This window comes from Borostomias antarcticus (genome assembly GCF_949987555.1).
Source record: "Borostomias antarcticus genome assembly, chromosome: 22".
In the NCBI taxonomy this organism is placed as follows: Eukaryota; Metazoa; Chordata; class Actinopteri; order Stomiiformes; family Stomiidae; genus Borostomias; species Borostomias antarcticus.
The window spans coordinates 2,732,013-2,756,105 of NC_140255.1; the positions used below are offsets into that span (position 1 = coordinate 2,732,013).

The 24,093-nt window shown below is 43.1% G+C and overlaps 3 protein-coding genes across 3 annotated transcripts; 1 reads left to right on the forward strand and 2 right to left on the reverse strand.

Annotated features, from left to right (window-relative positions):
- Positions 1-258: 258 nt before the first annotated feature.
- On the reverse strand, positions 259-4,789 carry arl9 (ADP-ribosylation factor-like 9; the record flags this gene model as incomplete). Its single annotated transcript, XM_084456562.1, has 4 exons — positions 259-1,213; positions 1,589-1,764; positions 2,332-2,506; positions 4,544-4,789. The coding sequence occupies 4 exons, from the start codon at positions 4,787-4,789 to the stop codon at positions 1,034-1,036; spliced, it is 777 nt and encodes a 258-aa protein (XP_084312688.1). The 3' UTR covers positions 259-1,033.
- A 533-nt stretch (positions 4,790-5,322) lies between these two features.
- srp72 (signal recognition particle 72) lies at positions 5,323-14,736 on the reverse strand. Its single transcript, XM_084456396.1, has 19 exons — positions 14,633-14,736; positions 13,947-14,067; positions 13,692-13,815; positions 13,288-13,431; positions 12,868-12,979; positions 12,737-12,768; positions 9,378-9,502; positions 9,059-9,116; positions 8,813-8,944; positions 8,545-8,673; positions 8,315-8,387; positions 8,089-8,153; positions 7,867-7,962; positions 7,620-7,723; positions 7,410-7,487; positions 6,811-6,948; positions 6,663-6,700; positions 6,379-6,538; positions 5,323-6,091 (listed from the first exon to the last, which is right to left on the reverse strand). The coding sequence occupies exons 1-19, from the start codon at positions 14,733-14,735 to the stop codon at positions 5,911-5,913; spliced, it is 2,013 nt and encodes a 670-aa protein (XP_084312522.1). The 5' UTR covers position 14,736; the 3' UTR covers positions 5,323-5,910.
- A 3,737-nt stretch (positions 14,737-18,473) lies between these two features.
- Positions 18,474-23,911, forward strand: LOC311324160 (centromere/kinetochore protein zw10 homolog; the record flags this gene model as incomplete). Its single annotated transcript, XM_084456563.1, has 10 exons — positions 18,474-18,578; positions 19,381-19,515; positions 20,028-20,066; positions 20,227-20,301; positions 20,526-20,719; positions 21,070-21,185; positions 22,014-22,208; positions 22,520-22,656; positions 23,283-23,411; positions 23,780-23,911. The coding sequence occupies 10 exons, from the start codon at positions 18,474-18,476 to the stop codon at positions 23,909-23,911; spliced, it is 1,257 nt and encodes a 418-aa protein (XP_084312689.1).
- Positions 23,912-24,093: the final 182 nt, after the last annotated feature.

A 24,093-nucleotide genomic window follows, 5' to 3' on the forward strand; every position in this document is an offset into this window, starting at 1 on the left:
TTTAAGCGACACCTTTTTAATATTGCTTTTACCACATTGATTTTTTGTTTCTTTTGAATCTGTTCTCTGAATCTGTTGTCTTTACATGATTTATTAGTAGCTTTTTATGTAAAGCACTATGTGGTACATTGATTTGTATGAATAGTGCTATAGAAATAAAATGACATTGACATGTACAGCAAGAAAGGTGTCACAGATACCATTGTCACCGCAAGGTTTTTTATTTATTAACATCAGTCAAGTTTGTGACTAAATAGAAGAAGTACCATAAAAAGGATAACAAATTACACTGAAATAACCAGAATAACTGAAGATGTTTAATAATTGAACTGAGCATGTTTAAGTTTAGTCAAATCAATCTGAATCTTTATCATGACAGTGATTCAATTTGCACATCTCTGGGTGCACTTAAAAGTCTTAAATACCAGTGTTTTGAAATGAATAATTGGACATATCAGCAAAAGATTGTGTAGGTAATTTGGCATCTTCTTGAAATGCTTCAGAATATTTTGATTCATTTAGATAAATATCAAACCATGTTGAGAAAATATACCTATTTCTACATTCTCTTTTAAGACACAAAATGTTTCCATAAAAAATAAACAATATGCACAGTGCACCTATAGAGTCTTATACTATAATTATAAAAGACTATAGTCTTATACTACAGTTATATAGGACTATCTATCAACAGAAACTGTCTAGTAGTGTTTTGTGCTCTACCAAATAAATAAACCTTCACCTGTACCATAGATCTTACAAATAAATAAAATCTTTGGTGACCACAACACTCCTTAATGCACACCAGATGAAAACAGGCAGAGGTTAGATTAAGGGCAACACATGATGCTAGAGAGTCCTAGCTTGTAACCACCACCCCTAGGATACAATATGTTTGTTTTCTCTCTTTAGGTTTCCATCAGTTAGGCTTAATTTTGCAAGCATACAACTGATTCAATTATCCCAAGTGCTGAACACACACTGTAAGACATACCAAATGTAATGAGGAGAAAACAAACATTATTTGGGCTCTTTATCTTCCAGCATACACCATTTGAACGATCAGGTCCCGCGCATCCTGCACGCCAGTGTTGACTTCCTGGTCCCCCTTCTTCACGTGAGTGCCGATGAGGAACAGCTTGCGCTCCTCCCCCACCTCAGCCAAGGCCAGGGCTTCATGGAGCTCTGTGATGCTGCAGGCCCCGGGTAAGTCCTGGAGATTAGACAAACACACAAAGACATCCGTTTGTGCTTATGCTTGTAGACGCTGGAGCAGATTCTTCTTCAACGTTCATGTTTGATTGGTGGTAGTGAAATTTGAGTGGATGGTAGGGGAATCGAGAGATATGCATTCAGCCTACTGGGCAGAAACTACTAATTTAGATAAACAAAACATGATAACAATAAGAAACTATGATCAAACAATACCCTTTTCATCATAATTAGAGGCAGAACTTGAGTCATAAAAGTGAGCCTGAGATTTGAATGGAAAGCTGAGCAAATGGAGACATCTTCCCATTGTCTGTGCCTGGGAGGAATAGCCAATCACAACGCAACACTGACCTAGTGTTCGCCTAGTCACTCTCACCTGCTTATTGGCCAGTACCACTAACGGAAGGTGGGGGTCTGATGCAATCAAGTCATGAAGATGTTCCTTGGCCAGAGTAAACTGGTCAGCTTTGGATGAGTCCACCACGAACACCAGCACCATGGCCTTGGGCATGTACCTTGTCCAATATGCCCGCAAGTTCTCTGTACCACCAACTACATGACAAAGGATAACCACAATTCATTCCTCAGTCAGATTATCTTTTAAGTGATTGCATGGTAATAACACATCTTTTGCCATGTTATACACCTCAGCCTCATCAACAAGGCTCGTGTCCCCCACTGACAACCCCCCACCCCCACCCCCACCCCACCCCACCCCAACCCCGCCACCATTGAGACACTTGCACATGCCCACTGAATGTACAGTACATAGGACGCACCGCACTCACATATCACGCCAGACACACTATATACATATATACTCACGTACACATTACACTTGCACACTCACTGTATGTACACTGACCACACCACATTTTGTATATTGTTTTCTATCTTATCTTACTTTGCACTCGTATTTTGTACTTGCTCTTTGCACTGTCCTGTCTTTGCACTGTTCCGTCTTATCCCCGCACCCTCTCTAATGTTGTCTCCATGTTTTTCACCATGGACGAAACAAATTCCTATTAATTCCAATAAAACGATTTCTGATTCTGATAATTCTCTCTTCTTGTGTGTGAACTATGGTGTCCTGTCCTGTATAGGCTAAGTTGTATTTACTTTCTAGGAACTCGATCTGCAGGTCCTCTCTATTGATGGAGACAGCATTGAAGCCTTTGGTAGGGGCCACATCCTGCTCAAGGCTCCCAGTGGCGAAACAGTGAAGCAGGCTAGTCTTCCCTGCCCCATCCAGGCCCAGGACTAGCACCTGCTTCCCTTTCTCTGCAGGCTTTGCCTAGGACACAAAGAGACACAAACTAGGGCTGTGCAATAGAATTGATACAGCAATAAATCGCAATATTTTTTCCTGTGAAACTGTATCGATTTTCTGCAGTACAGTATTGATACAGAAAAAAAAAGCAATATATATATTTTACATTAATCATGTTTAAAATGTCCTTAGATTTAAAATGTCCTTATATTCCCTCTGCCCTCTGAATCACCTTCAGGGTGTGGGCGAAGAACTTAATTGTATTTTCAGTTGTATTTTAACATTTTCAGTAAATTATGTAGAGTATCACAATGTATTGCATCGCATCAGAATGTATCCATATCATATCATGACCCATGCATAGTGATATGCATCATGAGTAGGGCTGTATATCATCTTGGATTTCGCGATACGATACGCATCACGATACACAGGTCACGATTCGATACGTATCACGATACAGAGGTCACGATACAATACGATACGATACGTATTGCGATACACACATCATTTACTGAAAGATTTTAAGTGTTCAAGACTGAAAACTGAATGGCTCAAATGCACTATATAGATAACTCAAACTCAATGACTGGACAGAGAGCTAGCTAATAAATATTTTACATTTGATATCCATGCTTTTTAAACTGTCAACATTGTAGTATTTATGGTTTTTCAAAATTATTTATATGTATGCTTTTTTAACTTAATATTGTAGAATATGCTTTTTAAACTGGATTTAAATTTTTTTTTTTTTTTTTTTTTTTTTTTTAATTTTACAGCGCCCGGCTGTATCGATACTCCGGGCTGAAAGATCGATACAGTATCGCGAGACTACGTACCGCGATGCATCGTTGTATCGATACAATCCTACAGCCCTAATCATGAGGTCCTTGCCCAGCCACATACATGTGCAAAATGTGCCTTGCAGGCAGCATTTCGGTTGTTGTTGTTGGTGGTGTATTTTGAGAACCCCAAAAACGTTGATCATACACTCGTAACTAGCCTGGGGCCTATTTGCTTTGCAGTTGTGGTTTCCGGTCTAAGTGAATAGTGAAAACCAGGCATACCCATAAACGATGCGATGTGACAAGGACTTCTTCTGGAATAGGCTACTTCGTTTGGTAAACAAAGCGAATAGAAACCAGTGACGCGAGCTTATAGGTCCATGGACTCATATCCCCACGAAACCAGGCCAGGTCCAGCCTGGCTTATGTGTGTTGGCTGGCTTGTTTCTGTGTGGGACTGGTAGGACGGTAATGTCTGATAAATAAAGATGGGTCTTGTCACCTGGACACATCAGTTCCAATGCTTCCAATGCTAATCCAGCACAATGAGAGCAGGATAGCCAGTTAGCTCATGAGCTCACAACAACTAGCAGCAGCTTCCATAACATTAATAGTAGCAGTCAGTGGCTAAAGCAGTTACACTGATGATTCCTGTAATGTTAGCTATTTTGCTGCAATGGGTTCAACTTTTGTTTCTGGATAACGTTCATGACTTGCTGTTTTGCACTTCCCTTTAGGTGGTGAATAAGTAGACCCAGGACACAGTGGGTTATTTGGACATCTACTAGGATCTTGATATTATATTGATATGAAAAGATATGAAAGTAAAGTATTTGCCCCTAGAAGTAAATTGTAATTAAAATGGTTCATTGTAACATAAGTGTAAGCAGACTTGAAAGGTCACTTGACCACTGCCTCTTGTGGTAGCAACATAGAACTGCAGGTCAACAACGACAAGGAGGAAGGGAGCGACCAATAGGATTCCCTCTTCTTGGTGTGTCGGCTTACAGCCAACACACAAAAAGCGTTGAACTGCAAAGGCGCATGCGCCAGATCTGCTGCGTTGTTAGCAAGGCACGAGAAAACAGTAGGCTGTGGTTAAAAATAGGATTTTAATCTTCTGCACAACCCGAGCACGCATGATATTCGTACTCCAAAACATTGCATAGTAATAATGGGCATACAAACATAAACATGCACTGCGGTCAAAAGCGTACGTTACCTCGACACATCTTTTCTGCATTAAAAGGTAAAACACGTTAGCGGACCTACCAACCTCGCTTACAGCTGCTGGGGGTTTTTGAGCTTCCAACGTTACGTCTTGTTTTTGAACACTTTCTTCTCTCGTATCCTTAGTTTGTTTTTGTGCGGGTTTTGAGGTGTATGCACACCGCCCTCTTGGCCTCCGTGCCCTTTTCTCCTCCGAAGACACATAAGACACATAAGTCCAGATGAAGTATGCGACTCCTCCCGTGAGTGCCAGACCCACGCCCACCCACCCAGCGTCTCTGAACCCAGGCATGGTCGAGGAAGGTTGGAAACGTGTTCAATATTTGGTTTATAGTGTGTAGCAGGAAGTTTGCGCTTCTTTTCACAACAAGTGGATTGGAAGTACACTAAAACGTAATTTCCGGCCTGGTGGAGAACACAGGAAGTGAATTTAACAAATACAATTGTGACTTTTGCCTAAAAGACAAAACGTTCACTCTGCTCAAAGGGAATGGCAGGTTCCCTATGTGAGAAAATTAGAGTAGGAAAGATTCACATAATCAAACTGATTGACAGGTCGATATCCACTTGACACCCAGTTGGTGAAGTTGATTTTTAACAATTTGCAACCACAAGCAAGATAGCTCCACCTAGTGTGCTTAGGTGTGTAAAGACTGAACTAAAGATTGGGGTACATCCATATTGCCTTGGGTAGCCAGCTCCAATATTTACAACTCAAGCAGAGGTTGCAAATATTGGCAGATACAGCCAACAAGTTGGACATCTTTTTTTAACAGACAGAAAGAAGACAAAGGGCAGAGTCAGTTGTCAAGGAACCCTATTTATTAAGACATAACCAAAGGGACACGCATTTGGCCAAATCGTTTGCTTTTATCATTGTAAATAGTTCCAAAAACAATGTGCAAACGACATATTTCCACCCAAGAAAACATTGGACTTTTCAGTTGAGACTAATTTAAAAATAAATATTTGAAATTTGCATAAGCAACCTGACTTTTTGGTTGATCATGAGGTTGAGGGATTGAAACTGAATGGGTAAGTTAAATCAATTAATGTTTATGGTACAGCAGCCTCAACTTTATCAGGCCCTGTTAAATGAAAATACTGTAGGTAGGGGAGATGACAAGAGAACAGAAGAAACTCCAGACATCGATTCGGTCATTTGTTCTCTATATCTTAGAAGAATCCCTCAACTCAAGGGAGGTAGCAGGGCAGGGCATAGGGGCCTTCTACAAAATTTATTTTTAACGTATACAACTAAACATTCATTGTACAGTTGTTTGGATGGTGTAAAAATAAGAGGAAAAGTTAACTTAAAATAAGACGACAAAGGCTCATCATTTTCTGTGATTTCCTGGCCATGTAATGCAATTCCTCCCCCTTGGATCAGCAGCTTATCGTGGCATCCTGTGTCTACCAGCCTCCCTTGCCTCCTTTCTTCTTCTTCTGAGGGGCCTTCTTGCGGGTGGCCCCTGGGGCTGCGGGCTTCTGCTGCCGTGGGGGGACCCCATTGCCGCCGGGGGCCGAGGACGCAGCGGCAGCTGAGCCTGGTCGAGGGGAGGTGGGGGGACTGCTGGCCGTCTTACTGGCGTCCCTGGAGCACAAGAACAGTTAGTTGTTAGACGTGCTTACAATTATGTTTACATGCACTTGCGTGTGTGTGTATGTGTATATATATATATATGTGTGTGTGTGTGTGTGTGTGTACAAGTTGAGTGATCCGTCACTGAATGTGTGGGTGACTAAACAGTGTAGATGATCAATGTTCACTCTAAGAGAGCTCTAGTGGACAGACAATAAGCAATGTCAGGATGAAACTCAAGTATCAAGATTCAATTCATGTTGATATAATGGTGCTGTGGAAGCTGAGAGTTGACTGACAGGTCAGAGGCGGCTCCTGACGTGGCTCCCTGCGTTCCCTTCCCCACTTGGTCCTTCTTCTTGCCCTTCTTCTTGCCTCTGTAGTAGGTGCGCTCCCTCATAGGCAACCACCGCTCAGGGTCAGGGGTCGCCTTGGGGTCACAATTCTTGGGCAACTTGCCTAAACATTGATGAGAGAAAATAAAATGTCGGATTTTATTACCTTGTGGCAAAGGAACATGAATTTCATTTTCTTTGTCTACTGTTGTGTGGGCAATAACTGAAATCAAATACTTATGACATACCCTTCTTTTTCTTCTTCTTCTTCTTGATATCGCCCTGACTGTAAAGGGAACCAATACTGATTATGTTACCACTTCCAGGTTAAACAACTTCCACGATCAACGACTTCCATGTTTACATGCACTCAGATCTAGCAGTGTGTCGTCTCACCCTTGTTCATTAGGAAGGTTCTCCCCAGTCACTTTAGCAGCCTTCTTCCTGACATAGTTGGCTCCGTGAGAGTTCTCCAGCTCGTCTACGTCCACGTTCAAAGCCATCTTGTCAGGGGAGGGGAGGTGCTTGCTGAGGCTAGGAGAAATGGTTAAGGATACAACTACAGTGCATCCAGAAAATATTCAGATCCCTTCACTCCTTTTTCCACATTTTGGTATATGCTTATTCTAAAATGATTATTTTTTTCTCCTCATAAATCTACACACAATACCCCATAACAAGGGGCACAGCAGGACAAGCCAACACAGGTTTTTCCAAATTTTGGCAAATGTATAAAAAAGTAGACATAGTTTGCTCTTTTCAATTAGTCCAAAATATATTCTTATCAGGTGCATGAGCCAGAAACATGAGATAAAAATGGAAAGAGCTTGCACACTGACACTGCACACTGACAAAGGGATGTCCATTTTATTATGCTCTTATTTTTTTAGGATAAAATGTATGTCTTTTGGGCTGAAACTGTTCAAAAAGGGTCTCTAGATTCCTTCAACAGTGATTCACTTCATTTAAACCATAGGAGTCTGAAGAAAGGATACGACTTAGCTTTATCTGTGTCCACCAAAGAGTAGGCCGAGATGAGTTGCGCCAACGTGTGGATGTCATTGGTGTTCTGCCTATATGACGAGCAGAGCCATGTTAACTTGCGACAAATACTACACAGATCAATGTCCAGTACCATCACAACACATGCTATAACACAATAAAACATATACTGTACAACAGGAGGACCTGAGAGCGATACCCACTTCCACAGCTGTTCCAGGTCACTGATGGCCTCTTTTTTCCTTCCATACTTCAGCTTGAAATTAGCAGCTTCTCGTACAAGTGCCAGGTGAGCAGAAGAACCAGGCTGCGGTCAATAAAAAGACATTCAGAAACAACATTGATAGTTTCTCTGTATTAGAGTGAACAATACTATGCCCGGATCAGTCGGTTTTGTATAGGTTAAATTGGCAAATAAAGTATGTAATTAAGCTTGGTGCTGACACAAACCTGTTCCGCTTGGTAGAACTGAATAGCTTGGCTGAAAACGTCAATAGCACTGTCGATGTCCTCCTCATGACTGTACATTGTTACGAGAGCTGAAATCTGAGAGAACAAGTACTATTTGTAAGCTGTGTATTCCACAATTAATGTCCTTGTGTAAAATCAGAACACTGAAATGCAAAGTGATGATAACATCAAAAAGGGTGTTGGAATGTGATGTGGACTTGCCATCCCCTGCTTGTGCTTGAAATCTTCAATCGACCTCAAAATGTCACAGGCTTTTGTAACATGACCTATGGAGAAAAACCCCATAAGGGAATTAGTAAAGACCCCTAAATGTTATAACTTGCATCTCAAATAAGTAAACATTATATAGTTGATGCAGGCTTAAGTGGGCGGTTTATCCTAAAGAGCAACATTTGTAAGCAGAAAGGACTTGAGAATACAACAATACCTTGAGTCAAATACAGTTGTGCCATTGTAAGTTTGATACCGGACGCACTCTCGGGATGCTGATCGGAGAAGCACTAGAAGAGACAGAGACTGAGTTCAGAAGGAGATATAATTGGTATAATTGAGTAAAGATATTACCCACAATGATGTAATATTCAACAAACCAGACAATCCAGAGCTGTTGGTTGTAAGTATAGAGGGGGGGCTGGGGGGTAAAGTTTTGCCCCCTACCTGCAGTAGCTCAATGGCTTTAGAATGCTGCTTCTCTCTACACAGCTGGGCAACCTGGATGAGAACCGGCCGCGGGTGACCCGGGTTCTGGGACTGGAGACAGGAAGACAGCTTCCTGCACTGGTCTGCCTGTTAGAGGAGAGGGAGAGCGAGACAGAAATGGACAAAGTATTCATGGTAGCTGTGTGACTGGGCAAAAAAAAATAATGAAGAGGTTCAAATGGTGTGTTTGAGCATGACACTTTGGTATTGGGTTTCAGCATGTTACCTGGTTAGTGTACATAGCCAAAAGGGCCTTGTTGAAATCAATGGCCTGCAGCTGCATCTTGGCCAGTTTATACTCCACACCATCAGCATTTGTCAGCTTCACTTTCTTCTTTGAGTCAAACACATTTTGGTCCTGGGACAAAAGATTAAAAAAAGGACATGAGCGAACCATTTCATCCACGCCCAAAGCCAGCTAAGTTTATTTCCCATCTTTTCCCAGCATTATGGTGAATATTCATGTACCCACCTTGTTTATTGTAATGATGTTGTTGGCAGTTACAGCTAGCAGTCCAACATCAGATGGCCTACAATTTAGAAAACAAAACAAAGACTTTAACTTTTTCAGTTGCACCATCTAAAACAGTAACACTTCATAGACATTAAACATTCTTATACTTGAATGGGCACAGTTGCTGAAATCCAAAGAGTGGATGACCAAATTAACAACGAATCAATCACCCAAAAATAATGTAGCCATAAATAGTAGCATCTGTCCCATGTGATCAGCAGCAGGGGATAGTTCAGGGATGCAACATCTGAATGCCCTGCTATGGAAGGACACTCACTTGAGCTTGATGACTTGATTGTAAAGCTGCAGTGCCTCGTCTGTCCGGCCCTGCAACTGCATGACGTAGGCCATCTGAGAGTGGATGACGGCCAGTTCAGACTCGATGTCTTCCTCAGTGACATCCTGGACAAGACAACAGAACACTGACTATATTAGAACACTGACGAAACATCTCTAAACTGTAAATGTATGTCACCACCTATTAGGGATGTGCACGGTTAACCAATTTCTCGAGTACCCGAGTAGGCAATCTGCTAGTCGGAAAATAAATACTACTCGGTTAATCTAAAGGCTATACAATATGGCATGTTTGGCCGTGAAAGCGCGCATTTCTGAGCGCCTGTGCCCTTTTTCAATTGTTACCAAAGAGGATAGAGCATTGGCGGCTGCCTGGAGAAAAGCGCTGTATACAGTCTTTTTTCGAGCGCTCCGGCTTTTTGAAAACATTGCCATCTCAACTTTTCAGAAAGGTGCTGCCAACGTCACTGCGGCTCTTTCAGGCAACCAATGATCAGATATTAGATAGGGCATGACTCGTCAGCTGTCTGGGAATCCCGGGGGAACCCCTGCCTGGCTATTAAACGGAATATCTGAAAGTGCACCGATCGTAAAAATAATAAATGCAGCCAGTTGTCAGGCAAGGCAAGGCAAGGCAAGGCAAGGCAAGGCAAGGCAAGGCAAGGCAAGGCAAGGCAAGGCAAGGCAAGGCAAGGCAAGGCAAGGCAAGGCAAGGCAAGGCAAGGCAAGGCAAGGCAAGGCAAGGCAAGGCAAGGCAAGGCAAGGCAAGGCAAGGCAAGGCAAGGCAAGGCAAGGCAAGGCAAGGCAAGGCAAGGCAAGGCAAGGCAAGGCAAGGCAAGGCAAGGCAAGGCAAGGCAAGGCAAGGCAAGGCAAGGCAAGGCAAGGCAAGGCAAGGCAAGGCAAGGCAAGGCAAGGCAAGGCAAGGCAAGGCAAGGCAAGGCAAGGCAAGGCAAGGCAAGGCAAGGCAAGGCAAGGCAAGGCAAGGCAAGGCAAGGCAAGGCAAGGCAAGGCAAGGCAAGGCAAGGCAAGGCAAGGCAAGGCAAGGCAAGGCAAGGCAAGGCAAGGCAAGGCAAGGCAAGGCAAGGCAAGGCAAGGCAAGGCAAGGCAAGGCAAGGCAAGGCAAGGCAAGGCAAGGCAAGGCAAGGCAAGGCAAGGCAAGGCAAGGCAAGGCAAGGCAAGGCAAGGCAAGGCAAGGCAAGGCAAGGCAAGGCAAGGCAAGGCAAGGCAAGGCAAGGCAAGGCAAGGCAAGGCAAGGCAAGGCAAGTTTATTTATATAGCACATTTCAGCCACAGGGCAATTCAAGGTGCTTTACATGAGACATTAAAAGCATTAAAACAAAAAGCAAGACATTAAAGACATTTAAAACAAAAGGCAGGACAAATTAAAAGCATTAAAACAAAAAGCAAGTCATTGTAGACATTTAAACAAAAAGCAGGACAAATAGAATACAGGAATAAAAGTTACAGTGCAGTATACTGATAAACATAGCTCCTCTTAGAAAGCAGTGGCAAAAAGAAAAGTCTTCAGGCTTGTTTTAAAAGGGGCAGTGATGACTGATTACTAGTTGATTACTGTCTAGCCAGCTAACTGGTTACGTTTTAAAAGCTATATTTATTTACATGGACACAGTTCTTGGGTGCAAAGTTACGTGGTCACAAAAACTAGCAATAATTAGCCCATGGGCTTGCTAATGCTCGCTATCCATGGTTCGGTTTTCCATACTGTTAAGCATTTTCGGATCAAACTACACCGTGGTTTTGCATAGTGTTAAAGCATTTTATGGATCGAGCCTCGGACTTTCAAACCTGTTACAGCGTAGGTAGCCTATGAGAGAACTATAGACTTAAGCCTATATACAGTATATGCCACTTCATTTGTTTTGTTTTGACAATTAAACGCTGGTACCGGGTCTCTGGTTTTGTTTATCTGCATACTGTGCATAGTAGGCAGTGGTGTGAGTGAACTTTGTACTCTGGCTCCAGGCAGCACTCCCATCATTTAGCGGTAGGCTAATCATGTTGGTAATGAGGTGGTGCTGAAAAAGACAGCGAGTACCAGCACAGGTCCATGTGCGTATAGCCTACTCCTATAGTTTTCCAGCCTGCTATACATACATATTGAATGAATAGGCCTGTTGTTCAATAAATCTATTTAGTTTTGCATGGACATTTCTCTAATGAAGGCTTGACGCCAAAACATCCATTATTGTCCAATAAATTGGAAATAGGCAGTGAGTGCCGCGGTGCTTTTAAGATAACGCTAAAAATTAATTCACTTGTTATCCGGCATCGGCAGTAAAGGCTTGGTTTAATACTTAATTTATATTAGTAAATTGGTTGCATATTGTAGGCTTAGAGTTTTCAGAGTAGCCTAACGATAGGCTTAATAGGCTATGAGCTGGGCAGTGCATCCACATTAAAAGGCTGCGTTTTTCGATTCCGATAGCTTCATGAAAACCTATGGGTTATTCAATCTGATGATAAGTAATGCATCCAACCACACATCAGCTTTTAAATATGTTTATTTGCAAGGGCATGGACGAGACATGAAAGCACCGCCACGGTAATAACGGCGGAAAAAAACGTATTCCCCTCCGAGGGGGCCGGGGTTAAATGCGCTCTGTCTGGACGGTATCTTTTTTTGAGTAATCTTTTTTTTGAGTAATCGGTTACTCGAGTAGGATCAGGTTAGGTTACTCGGTTTTAAAATTAGTCGAAATTCCCATCCCTACCACCTATAGACCCAAATGGCTGTAGAGCTTTGGTCCCCAACCATCGGGCCGCGGACTGGCCTCGGAAAGTATAGCGTAAAATTTATTTTAAAAAATAAATAAAAATAAATAAATAAAAACGTTTTTTGGGGGGTGGTGGGGTAATACATTTATTACATTGAACTGCGTTCAGTCTGTTGGTAATTTTTTCACCAGTAACCACTATCTGTGATCCCCACAACAATTTACAGATTTTGAACCTCCGACCTGGAAGTTCCAAATAAAGGAGCACTTCCAAGTTGATCTTGAGCTAGCCACGTTTATATCAGTGTGTTGTTAGGCCTACTTAAACTTATTATTAGGCCTATAATAATAATAATAAATGCATGTAATGTGTTTAAATCAGGCCTACTTCAACTTATGAAAAAGCGACTACACTACAACGTTATAGGCTAAAAAAAAACAAAAACAGTTTTAGGCTACCCCCTGCGCCTCGGAAAATGTGGCTATATGAAACCGGTCCTCGGTCCCTGTTGGGGACCCTTGCTGTAGAGTATATCCTTGAGTATAGTCTTTGAGTAAGGTCAAAGTGTCCATGGAATTATAGTAAACAAAATAGTACACTTACAGAATCTTCTGACAAGGAAATCCGACAAAGCTCTGTAAAACAGAAAATGCAAATTTTTAATGAAAAGAATGTAAAACCAGAAACACCCTATCATATGGGCTGTATGAAGACAGAGTTTGAATGAGACTGACCTTCAGCTTGCCGTAGTTTATTGAGGGCTTCTGTAAGCTGGCCCTGGCCAATGAGAGTACAGGCAGCATTGTAGCACAGCTCATATGTCGTCTCAGGCAAGCCTAAATCATCCTGCAGAAAGAGTTCAAAATCATTAGTAACAGAGGGATTAACACCCAACACACAGGGGTTGTGAGAGTTGAGAGTATCAACCAGAGAATATCAAATTGACATACAAATCAAATCATATCATGCATGCATGAACATATACGATATGCAATATTAGATCCCAGCACTTTCATTTGCACAGTGCTTACAGAAACACCAAAGGAATGCCAGGGCATTCAAAGGGCAGGAAAGGAGTGCCAGGGCATTCAAATAGTCAGAGGAGCCCAGAATTGAGTGTGTATTGTAGGTAGACAGCCAGACAGAGGACCCACCGGAGAGGCTTTCTCCCAGGTGCTCATAGCAGCCACCACGGCAGACAGGTTGGTCTTCCTCTCCTCCTCGTACTCATCTTGGGAGTTCCTGATCAGGTCTTTATACACAGCCTTGCACTCATCATAGCGCTCCAATCTGTACAGCTACACAATGATACAAGGGGTGTGGTGATTTTTGTGTCAGACAAAATATTACCAGTGGGATTATATTAGACTATAAACCTACCAATCACGTTATGCTGAGGTTAATCACTATTGGTCAAATTACGATCGATAGTTCAAAATAACAGGTCATTTGTACGATAGGTTAGGTTTTATTTTAATTTTAAATAAAGCATCTTAAATGTTTTGTCTTTTGTCATCTTATGTGCAGAGTAGATGCGTGAGTATTAGCCTAAACATACCACTTGACCATAAAGTTCCTTCAACTTGTCTGTCTGTTCTGTGGCACTCTCAATAGTCTTCAGCGCACTTTCCACTCTGTTCAATCGGTACTCGCAATAAGCCTTCTCAAAAGCAACAAGTTCACTGAGGAAGAGCAAAAACATTCCACAGAATTAGGATCTTGATAACACTTATACAGATATACACTTTTATTGAAGAAATTGGTGTCTCAGTGTAAAAGGATTGGTGACACAGACATGCGATAGTCAACATACCTGCCAAGAACTTTTGAAAAGGTGTTCATGACATTCAAAGCCTCTTTGAAACTGCCATTTTGGGCAAGGCATACTATTTTACAGTGAAGGGCAGTCACGTCCTCTTTGACTTCGTGCAAAACTGTAAAGGGAAATGCAAATACTTTAAATGACAGAGGTAGTTCACAGCACACAGAAAGGTCACGTCATCAATGTCCACACTACTAGTACTAAAATAGACCTTTAGACAGTTAACGAATTCACACATTGGGCCAATGCAGAATAAAATGGGCTAAGATCAAGAGCTACCAAGACTGTTGCAGCCTATGGTCTAGCTGTCAGGGTCTCAAAACCAGGGAGGGACACGTAATCGTATTCAGGTAGCTAGTGCTAGTAGCTAGTGTGCTAGTAGCTAGTCGTGGCTTGGCTAACGTTAATTGCAAGTTGACAAACTATTTTTTATTATATTTTTAATTATTTAAATCAAAACCCGTACACCCTAAATATATACATAAAGAAACGGATTAATCAGGAGACTAGCTAGTTCATCTAAAACTAATCCACCAGCCCAGCTCCGTGGATGCTACATGTTTGCTAGCAGGCTAGCTAGCTCGCTAATGCTAACCACTATGGGAAGCTGTGGATGTTGCTTGACCTAAAATAAACAATAATTGAGAATATAAACGTTTGGTTGTAGAAGATCCTACTTTTGTTGACCGCTTTCAGGGCCCTGGTGAAGTCTCCGTTCTGCCCGCAGCGGTTCACCTCGGTCCAGAGCGAGGCCACGCAGGAGAGCCCTCCACTCGCCATTTTCAACCTGGCTGACTGACTGAGAAGAAGAAGTCTCGGAAGCACAATGTTGGTTCCTCCGGGTTATGGTGCGTTCGTTTATAACTGGGAGGTGCAAATTGCGACTTGCTAGGAATGATTAAATAAAACACCTCATGAACTCGCACTTCCTCGTCGCAAATTCGGATATGTTTCTCAGCCCCCAGTTGCTCGAATGCACTAGATATAACTAGGTAACTGTGATATAATGGTATATAGATATAACTAGGTAACTGTGATATAATGGTATATAGATATCACTAGGTAACTGTGATATAATGGTATATAGATATAACTAGGTAACTGTGATATAATGGTATATAGATATAACTAGGTAACTGTGATATAATGGTATATAGATATAACTAGGTAACTGTGATATAATGGTATATAGATATAACTAGGTAACTGTGATATAATGGTATATAGATATAACTAGGTAACTGATATAATGGTATATAAATATCACTAGGTAACTGTGATATAATGGTATATAGATATCACTAGGTAACTGTGATATAATGGTATATAGATATAACTAGGTAACTGTGATATAATGGTATATAGATATAACTAGGTAACTGTGATATAATGGTATATAGATATAACTAGGTAACTGTGATATAATGGTATATAGATATAACTAGGTAACTGTGATATAATGGTATATAGATATAACTAGGTAACTGTGATATAATGGTATATAGATATAACTAGGTAACTGTGATATAATGGTATATAGATATAACTAGGTAACTGTGATATAATGGTATATAGATATAACTAGGTAACTGTGATATAATGGTATATAGATATAACTAGGTAACTGTGATATAATGGTATATAGATATAACTAGGTAACTGTGATATAATGGTATATAGATATAACTAGGTAACTGTGATATAATGGTATATAGATATAACTAGGTAACTGATATAATGGTATATAGATATAACTAGGTAACTGATATAATGGTATATAGATATAACTAGGTAACTGTGATATAATGGTATATAGATATAACTAGGTAACTGTGATATAATGGTATATAGATATAACTAGGTAACTGTGATATAATGGTATATAGCTCGAATGCACACAGGTCGGAGGTAGGTATTTTGCCACTTGCCACCTCCGACCACAAACGAATGCACCATAAGGCATGGGTTAAAGGGGCGTGATTTTTTTTCCCAACCCACTTCTGCCATAACCACGCCCCCGCGAGTTTTCATTGGGTTAGGGTTAGGGTTGTCCAATGAAAACTCGCGGGGGCGTGGTTATGGCAGAAGTTGGTTGGGAAAAAAAATGACGCGTTAAAGGGACATAGCACACTGCTGCCTACATGTTCCCGAGTTCCAGCCTAGAAAATGAAATGAAATGTCACAACTAAGTGAATTAATACATTTGAGTATTTATTTATTTATTTTTTAACATGAAATATGAAGATACGGGGGGATATGATGGTTTCAAGATTTCAACAAATTTACAACACAAATGTAATTGGATATTGTTTTTATTCTTATAAAATGTGTAGTAGTCAGGATTCTATAGAAGATAGAGCCAGAGGTATATTTAGGGGCCAGGCAGCGTAACTGCCGGAGCCCTATTGTATTTGCCTATATTATTATTCTCCATCTTCCACTGAAGTCTAACTTCCCGTGGACAAAAAATCACCAACATTTGCACATAGCTCCAGTACTATACCCAAAGTCCTCACCCTGCATTGTAGGTCAATAAACCTCAAGGTGGCGCTACAGCAACAGTCTAAAGTTTAAAACTTTAAAAAATCATAACAAATCAGCCATAGGTGCTATTCAGTTCTGTATACAGTTCCTATTAATTCTCGCCAAATCAATGTCTGATCATCCTCATAAAAAGTGACAACATTGGCCACATATCCAAGATGTAGTATGATTTTTTTCAGAATTTTATCTCAAAAATTGAATTTTTTAAAATATGTTTAATTCTGTCCTCTGAAACCAACACTTCATACAAAGAAAACTGCGTTACCCACAATCCAACGCAAACTCCACGAATCTGAGACATCACTGTTAGCAACCCTACCCAACCCCCGCCGAGGATTACAATGACTAAATCGATTGATTGGCAGCTGACTGAGCACACAGCTGCTGAAGTTAATGTTCAAATATGAAGAAAAGCAAACAAAACCTGTAAAGATTAATAAACATATCTCATCCCACATTTTTCAATCAATTAACACCAAACTTGCTACACTGGATCTTCAGACTGTAATTCACAAACTCATTGACCAGATTATTGAATTATCAAAATCGAGCTTATAATGCATCAAAAGGTTTTACAAATGTTTCACTATACCATATGAATGTACAAAATGAACATTGGAATGTCAACTTTCTTGTTGTCTTCCTATTCTCTCGCTTATTGCTCCTAAACTTGTCGGAAATTGCCTGGCCCCGCCTCATCGCTGCGTAGCAGCTTTAATTCGTTTTAGATTTCTATTGCAGCTGAAATAAATCGAAGTAGCCTAGTCCGTTCAAAACGATGACGAATAACTTGGAATTGCATATTAGCAAACTAAATAATATGATAGATCGTCTTCACATTGCAAAGATAGTGGGAATCAAGTAGCCTGCAACTCAATTTGATTTTTTGGCTTTAGCGCCACACATCATCCCTCCACACCGCGGGTTAGACCGGGTATTCTAAACGAAGTGCAGAACTACCCTGTAGAGAGCGGGCTTCCTTCAAGCTACACACAGCCAGCGCACCACAGCCAGCGCACCACAGCCAGCGCACCACAGCCAGCGCACCACAGCCAGCGCACCACAGCCAGCGCACCACAGCCAGCGCACCACAGCCAGCGCACCACAGCCAGCGCACCACAGCCAGCGCACAGCCAGCCAGCGCACAGCCAGCGCACAGCCAGCGCACAGCCAGCGCACAGCCAGCGCACAGCCAGCGCACAGCCAGCGCACAGCCAGCGCACAGCCAGCGCACAGCCAGCGCACAGCCAGCGCACAGCCAGCGCACAGCCAGCGCACAGCCTGGACCGCTCAAATGCATCTGAATCCCAAATCGCGCACTTAGGCGAAAGAGCAGAGCACTCGCGGCCTTGTGGCCTTACATGCGCGTTCCCGCTAAGTCCACAAGGGCTCAGGGTAGTTCCAAAACGGAATTGCTAGGTCCACAAGTGCGCCACGCAGCCATTTTGCGCACTGTAACCGCACTTACCGAAAGTCCGCAATTTCACGGACTTAGGAGCAGAAAATACCCACAGCCCACCGCGTCTCATGTGACACGGTGCTTGAGTGCATCCGAGTCATGATCCGAGTGCATCACACATAAATGATGACATTTGCAGATAACACAACATTGATCTTGAAATCCACATGCTGCAAACATATCCCACCCAACATCATTTTTTATTTATTATTAAATTAAAACAGACGTCAATCGGTCAATTTGCAGAGCTGAAGGGAGCGTCAGAGCAGCCTCTGCGTCGGAGGAATGCAGCAGCCAATGAAAACGAAGTGGGAGGGGCATTGAGCTAAATTGGAAGTGCTGTCCAATCACGGCCCTGCACCCTCTGGCCCTTCCAGCTGACGTCAATTAAGTGCTCAGGCCTCAGGTATAAGTGCGGTTTGCGCACTCAGGTTGGGATTCAGCTCTTGACCTGGCCAGCCTAACGTGAGCTAGCTAGAAGTATTACAGCTACGTGTGGAAACGAATGGAAAAGAATGGCGTCTTTTGTGACAGAAGTGCTTGCTAGCTCTGGGAAACTAGAAAAAGAAGACCTCACAAGTAAAACAAACAAAGTGTCACGGAAAGTGAAGGAAATTAAGGTAAGTAAACTTGAACTTGGCTCACGACTTGACTAGTGTAACGTTAGCTAGTGCTAGCTATACTCCTAGCTAGCTGGCTAGCAAACAACACATTTGTAACGTTATTTTATTCTCCTGAATGTGGCAGGGCATATTTGCAATGTTTGGTGTTGGTGTTAGACTCACTGCAACGTTAGCACTAGCTAGCCTAGCTATCTCTCTAGCAAACCCACGACTGGTGTCAGCTACTAGCGAGCTAATGTTAGCTACTAGCTAGCTAGAACTACTTAAGTTGGCTAGAACTACTTAAGTTGGCTAGAACTACTTAAGTTGGCTAGAACTACTTAAGTTGGCTAGAACTACTTAAGTTGGCTAGAACTACTTGCTGGCAGCTAGGGAATCAATGAGCAGGCAACAATGAACAATAAGGCTTACACCTCTAACATGTCGGCTAGCTAACTAGATTTCAGAAACAACTGTCCTACTATCAAGTAAGAGTCTAGTTAGTTACATTATAGCCAATTTAGTGAATGACGTGTCATCACATGCTGCACAAATTCCCTTCATGTGGCTTTCTTCTAGCTAACTCAGTGATTGAAGAATCATGTTTTTGTGTAGCTAAATACAACAAGTGTAACAGTGTCACACGTATTTACAATAAGGCCTAAAGTTACATAGTGGGTCCGAATGGAGTCAGTGATTTGGCAATTAACTTAATCATTTTTCCAACATCTTTCACCAGGTAATGTCATATTGCAAAGTACATATTTCATATCGAGGATGTCCACCCTGATCTGTTTGCTGTACATTTCTCTGTATCTAGGAAGAGGTATGCGACATGATCAACAAGAGAGGCAACGAGTTCCTTCCCAGCATGCAGGGCGCCGAGGCTCTCATGGGACAAGCAGACGAGCTCTCCAGAGAAATAAACAGCATTAAGAGTTGCATCAAGACAAAGGTCATTCTTTTTTTTTGTACTTTTTATTTTTTTTACTTATGTCTTTTATGGTCTTTTGTGTGGTTGGTGGTGCGGGCAGCAAGATACTGTTGTGTCACTAGTTTACATTTGTAAACAGATTATTTCATTAGCATGCAGCTATTTTTGAGGACTTCTCATGAGCAGAGAGGCCCAATGTTACATTGTGGAAACATGTCATGGATACGTGCCAGGGCTACGCTTTGTTCTGTATGTGACTAAGTGTTTGTTTGTGCGTGTGTGTATACAGCACATTTAGGCCGTAGAAGCCTTCTTCATTGCACCCGAAGAAGGATTCTACGGCCGAAATGTTGTGCTGACAACCATTAAACTCACCTTGGGAGCTTATTTCAGTGTGCGGAGAATTTTTTTCGTTTTTTTCGTTTTCATGTTATGTTTGATCCAGCACCTGCGCTACTATGATGTGCACGCATTCCTTTAGGTGCACGCATTCCTTTAGTATTTGACCTGTGTGTGTGTGTGTGTATACACAGGTGCAGGGAAACATAGCCATGCTCCGACACCTAGAAGAGGTACACCTGTCTCCTTGGTATTTTAACACGGCGTGGCCTCTAGTGACACCTCTCTCACCTACATACCCTTGTGGGAGTTGAGCATGAACAGGGTATATACGTGTATTGTATTGATGGACTTTGTCCTATATGCTCATGTTAACTCTGGTCGATGTTTTAGTTTCACAACGCAAAGGAGTTCGACAAAGCTTTGCAGGAGAAGAAATACGTCATTGCAGCCAAACAGTTAGAAAAGGTAAGATCTGCAAATGAACCTCATCATTAGTGGAGAACAGTGCTTCATATGGGCTATGGGTGAGCTTACCAGGACATTTGCAGCTCTGTGATCCTAGCTCTACTGTGAACCGCTTTTGAAAAACTCATCCCGTGCCGTTTGCACGGTAAAAGGAACAAAAGTGTTTCTCTGTCGGTCTTTACTGATCACCACGTCCCCCCCGCCCCACCCCTCCTGGGTTCCAGGCGCGGGCCAGCACAGACGCCCTGAAGGCCTGGAAGGGGTCGGAGCTGACGCTGCTGCGGGCCCTGGGCTCCGAGCTCACCGTCCAGAGAGAGAACCTCATCTACCACCTGGAAGACGAGTGGAAGAGACTCGCTGTGTGGAAGCTGCCGCCCTCCAAAGGCGAGTCGACGACCGAGTATCTGAGTAGTGGAGTGTTTGTCAATACTAGTTGTCGTAGGTGTTTATAGTTGTAGTTTCTCAATGCAGGTGTCATAGCTGGTACTTGCGTGAAGTAGGTCTTGATCAAGGATTTGTGGGTTGGTGGGGTACTACATGTACTATATCATCTGATTCATTGTGACACATAAAATATTCAATTAGCGTTAACATATTTCACTTGCTCTTTCACTTGCTTTGGGTTTAGATTGGACAGAACATGAGTCAACCACAAAACCAGCGCATCCTGCTGTTAGTGACTATTTCTCTCTCTCCCTCTCTCTCTCTCTCCCTCTCTCTCTCTCTCTCTCACCTCCAGAGTTGCTGGGTGTGACGTCCTTCCTGCAGACGGAGTTGCACCTGCCTCTGGGCGACGGCGGGGACGCGGAGCGCAGCCCTGCTGGGCTGCGTGCTGCAGGCCCTGGCTGTCCAGGGAGAGCTCCAGCACAAGATCAAGCTATTCAGTAAGACCTACGTCCGCCTCCTCCAGCCTACCTTCTGGATTTCTGTTACGGAAAGCTGCAACTTGCTCCTCTTTTCGGATTTAAAGGAACACGCCAATTTGGGGGGAAATTAGCTTGGGGGCGGGGATTACCATCTTCCCCAGAGTCAGATAAGAAGATGTGTACCTTTCTGAGGCGCGGCTGTGGCTCAGGAGGTAGAGAGTGTCGTCGAATGATCGTAGGGTCGGCGGTTTGAATCCCGGCTCCTCCTGTCCGCGTGTCGAAGTGTCCTTGGGCGAGACACTGAACCCCAAATTGCTCCCAACGGACAGGCTAGCGCCTTGCATGGCAGCGGTCGCCGTTGGTGTTTGAATGTGTGTGTGTGAATGGATGAATGAGACGCCATTGTAAAGCGCTTTGGATAAAAGCGCTACGTAAGTGCAGTCCGTTTACCATTTACTTCTCCTCTCTGTGCATGCAGGAGGAAGCATTGAATCCCGCTAGAACCGTTAGCCTAGCTTAGCTGCAATCACCGGAAGTCGATTAGCACCAGTTAGCCTAGGCTAACGGGTCTCAATGCTTCCTCCTGCACACACAGAAGAGAAGGGTACGTATCTTATCTGACTCTGGGGAAGACGGCAAATAAGCTAGTTTCCCCAAAAGCTGGCATTCTACCGTCTTCCGAAATCCTTCTTATGCGGTTCCACTGACACCGGTTGCATTCCGCGTACACCCTATGTGACTGGTTTTCTGAGGCGGCTTTCACATCTGTTTCCATTTTCCCTGGCTGCTTGCATTCTGGTCACTTAAAATGGCGAGGCTCAACCATCTACCCCCCCCACCCTCAAGGCCAGGTGCTGTTGAAGTACATGCTGAAGCCCCTGATCACCTACCAGTCCCTCTGGGTGGAGGTGGTGACCCAGCAGGGGGGAGGCACCCTGGTCTGCCTGCAGCGTCTGGAGACCCCCGAGGAACAACCCAGTCCCACCCAGGTCTACAGTAAAGTTCTGGTGGTCCTCCAGACCCTACACTCACACCTGCTAGGTGAGGCCTAGCCCTAGCACGGACCATTTCCGTCTCCGGCCTCGTGTTTTAATGAGGTTTTATTAATTTTATTTTATTTTTCTTTTGAATACCGGTTTCAGTACGTTTGTGACACAGCTGGTATGAAATGTATCGGAGAACCAAGAATTTACACATAAATTATTTGATTATTTTTTCATATCAAAATACAGATTTAGTGAGATTATTTAGCTACGCTTGGGTTACGGTGGGTCACTGATCATAACCGGTTCACGGAAATAGATTTGGGCTGTTTTAACTCGACCACGTCGTCACCCCGCCCTCGTCCGCAGACGTGTCGGTGGGAGAGAAGAAGGTGTCCGTCATCCTCGGGGACCTGATCTGGGAGGAGATGTCCAACTGCATCATCCACGAGTGCCTCCTGTACTCCATACCCGCTGACAGCAGCCAGCTGAAGAAGTACAGCGTGGTATGTATGTACCAAGGCCGATTGCAACCACATGGCGATCTTTAGGGGCGTGAGTGTCATGTAACTCATGCAAGAACAGTTATTGTCGAGGCTGTTTCCAAGGTTTTATATTCATTCATGCATATAACCAACCAACCAGTTAGTTAAATAAAACACATACATGTCTGTATGTTTACCACCAGTAATGATTAGGGATGAGCTGCGTAAAGTTTTTGGGGCTTTTTCCGGATTGTGCTGGAAAAAGAGCCAAAGCTCTGGGGCGTTGAAAACGGAGAGCACAGTGACACCTGGTGGTTTGCAGAAATCATAGCAGCCCTCACATTGTAACTGAAGTGGAGACGCCTACTGTAAAAGGCGTGTTCATTGTGATGTTTTGATATTCATGTTCACTGATTGAAGAGTTGCGCTAAATATATAACTACATAGCCGCGGTCTTCTTTTTCAAAGCTTTTCTGGTACATTTGAAGCAGAGCCGGGGTTCGGATCTTATCAATCACGTGGCCGCCGTCGTCTGACGCAAGCTCCGACTCCCTGCTGTCGTATGTCTGATCCCCACCCCGCTATTTATGCCTCCTTTCATTCACACCACCGTCCCGTTGCCTGTGTCCCCCCCCCCCCCCCCCCAGGTGATCAAGGAGACGGAGGAGTTTGAGAAGTCCCTGAAGGAGATGCACTTCCTGAGAGGGGACTCCACGGAGCTGCTCAAGTACGCCAGAGACGTCAACTGTCACTTCGCCACCAAGAAGTGCAAAGACGTCGGAGATGCATAACACCGTCAAAGTATGGGGCTGCTGCAAAAATTATTTGGCAACATTACATTTACATTACATTAGTCATTTAGCAGACGGTTTTATCCAAAGCAACTAATAATAATTGCATTTAACGTAGGAAAAGCCAATTTACTACTACTTGCCAGAATTCACAAGTGCATCTTTCTAAAACAAGTGACTAAGAGCATAATCTAGTGCTGAAGGCAAAGTGCAAGAATAGCAATCTAAAGTGCAATACAATACAATAAAATACAATAAGTGCTTAGGAGGGAGGATTACCCCCCTACCCCCCCCTCAAACAAATGACCGTTTACAGCCACGAATCCTCCAACAAACGTCTGTTCCCACACCAGATCACCTCGGATTCCAAGCTGCCCAGGCCCGGCCCCGGGGACAAGGGGAAGCGCGAGGCCAAGAAGCCCCCCGCTCCGCTGGAGGAGGTCAGGCTGGAAAGCGAGAACCAGCTGGGGGCCAAAACTTGTTAAAATGAATAAACATATCTCATCCCACATTTTTCAATCAATTAACACCAAACTTGCTACACTGGATCTTCAGACTGTAATTCACAAACTCATTGACCAGATTATTGAATTATCAAAATCGAGCTTATAATGCATCAAAAGGTTTTACAAATGTTTCATTATACCATATGAATGTACAAAATGAA

Coding starts and splice junctions, on each gene's coding strand:
- srp72 (XM_084456396.1), bottom strand. CDS start 14,735: ATGGCGAGTGGAGGGCTCTCCTGCGTGGCCTCGCTCTGGACCGAGGTG. Junction 12,980..13,287: donor CCTGGGAGAAAGCCTCTCCG/GTGGGTCCTCTG, acceptor CTCTTTCTGCAG/GATGATTTAGGCTTGCCTGA. Junction 8,674..8,812: donor TGGCTATGTACACTAACCAG/GTAACATGCTGA, acceptor CTCCTCTAACAG/GCAGACCAGTGCAGGAAGCT.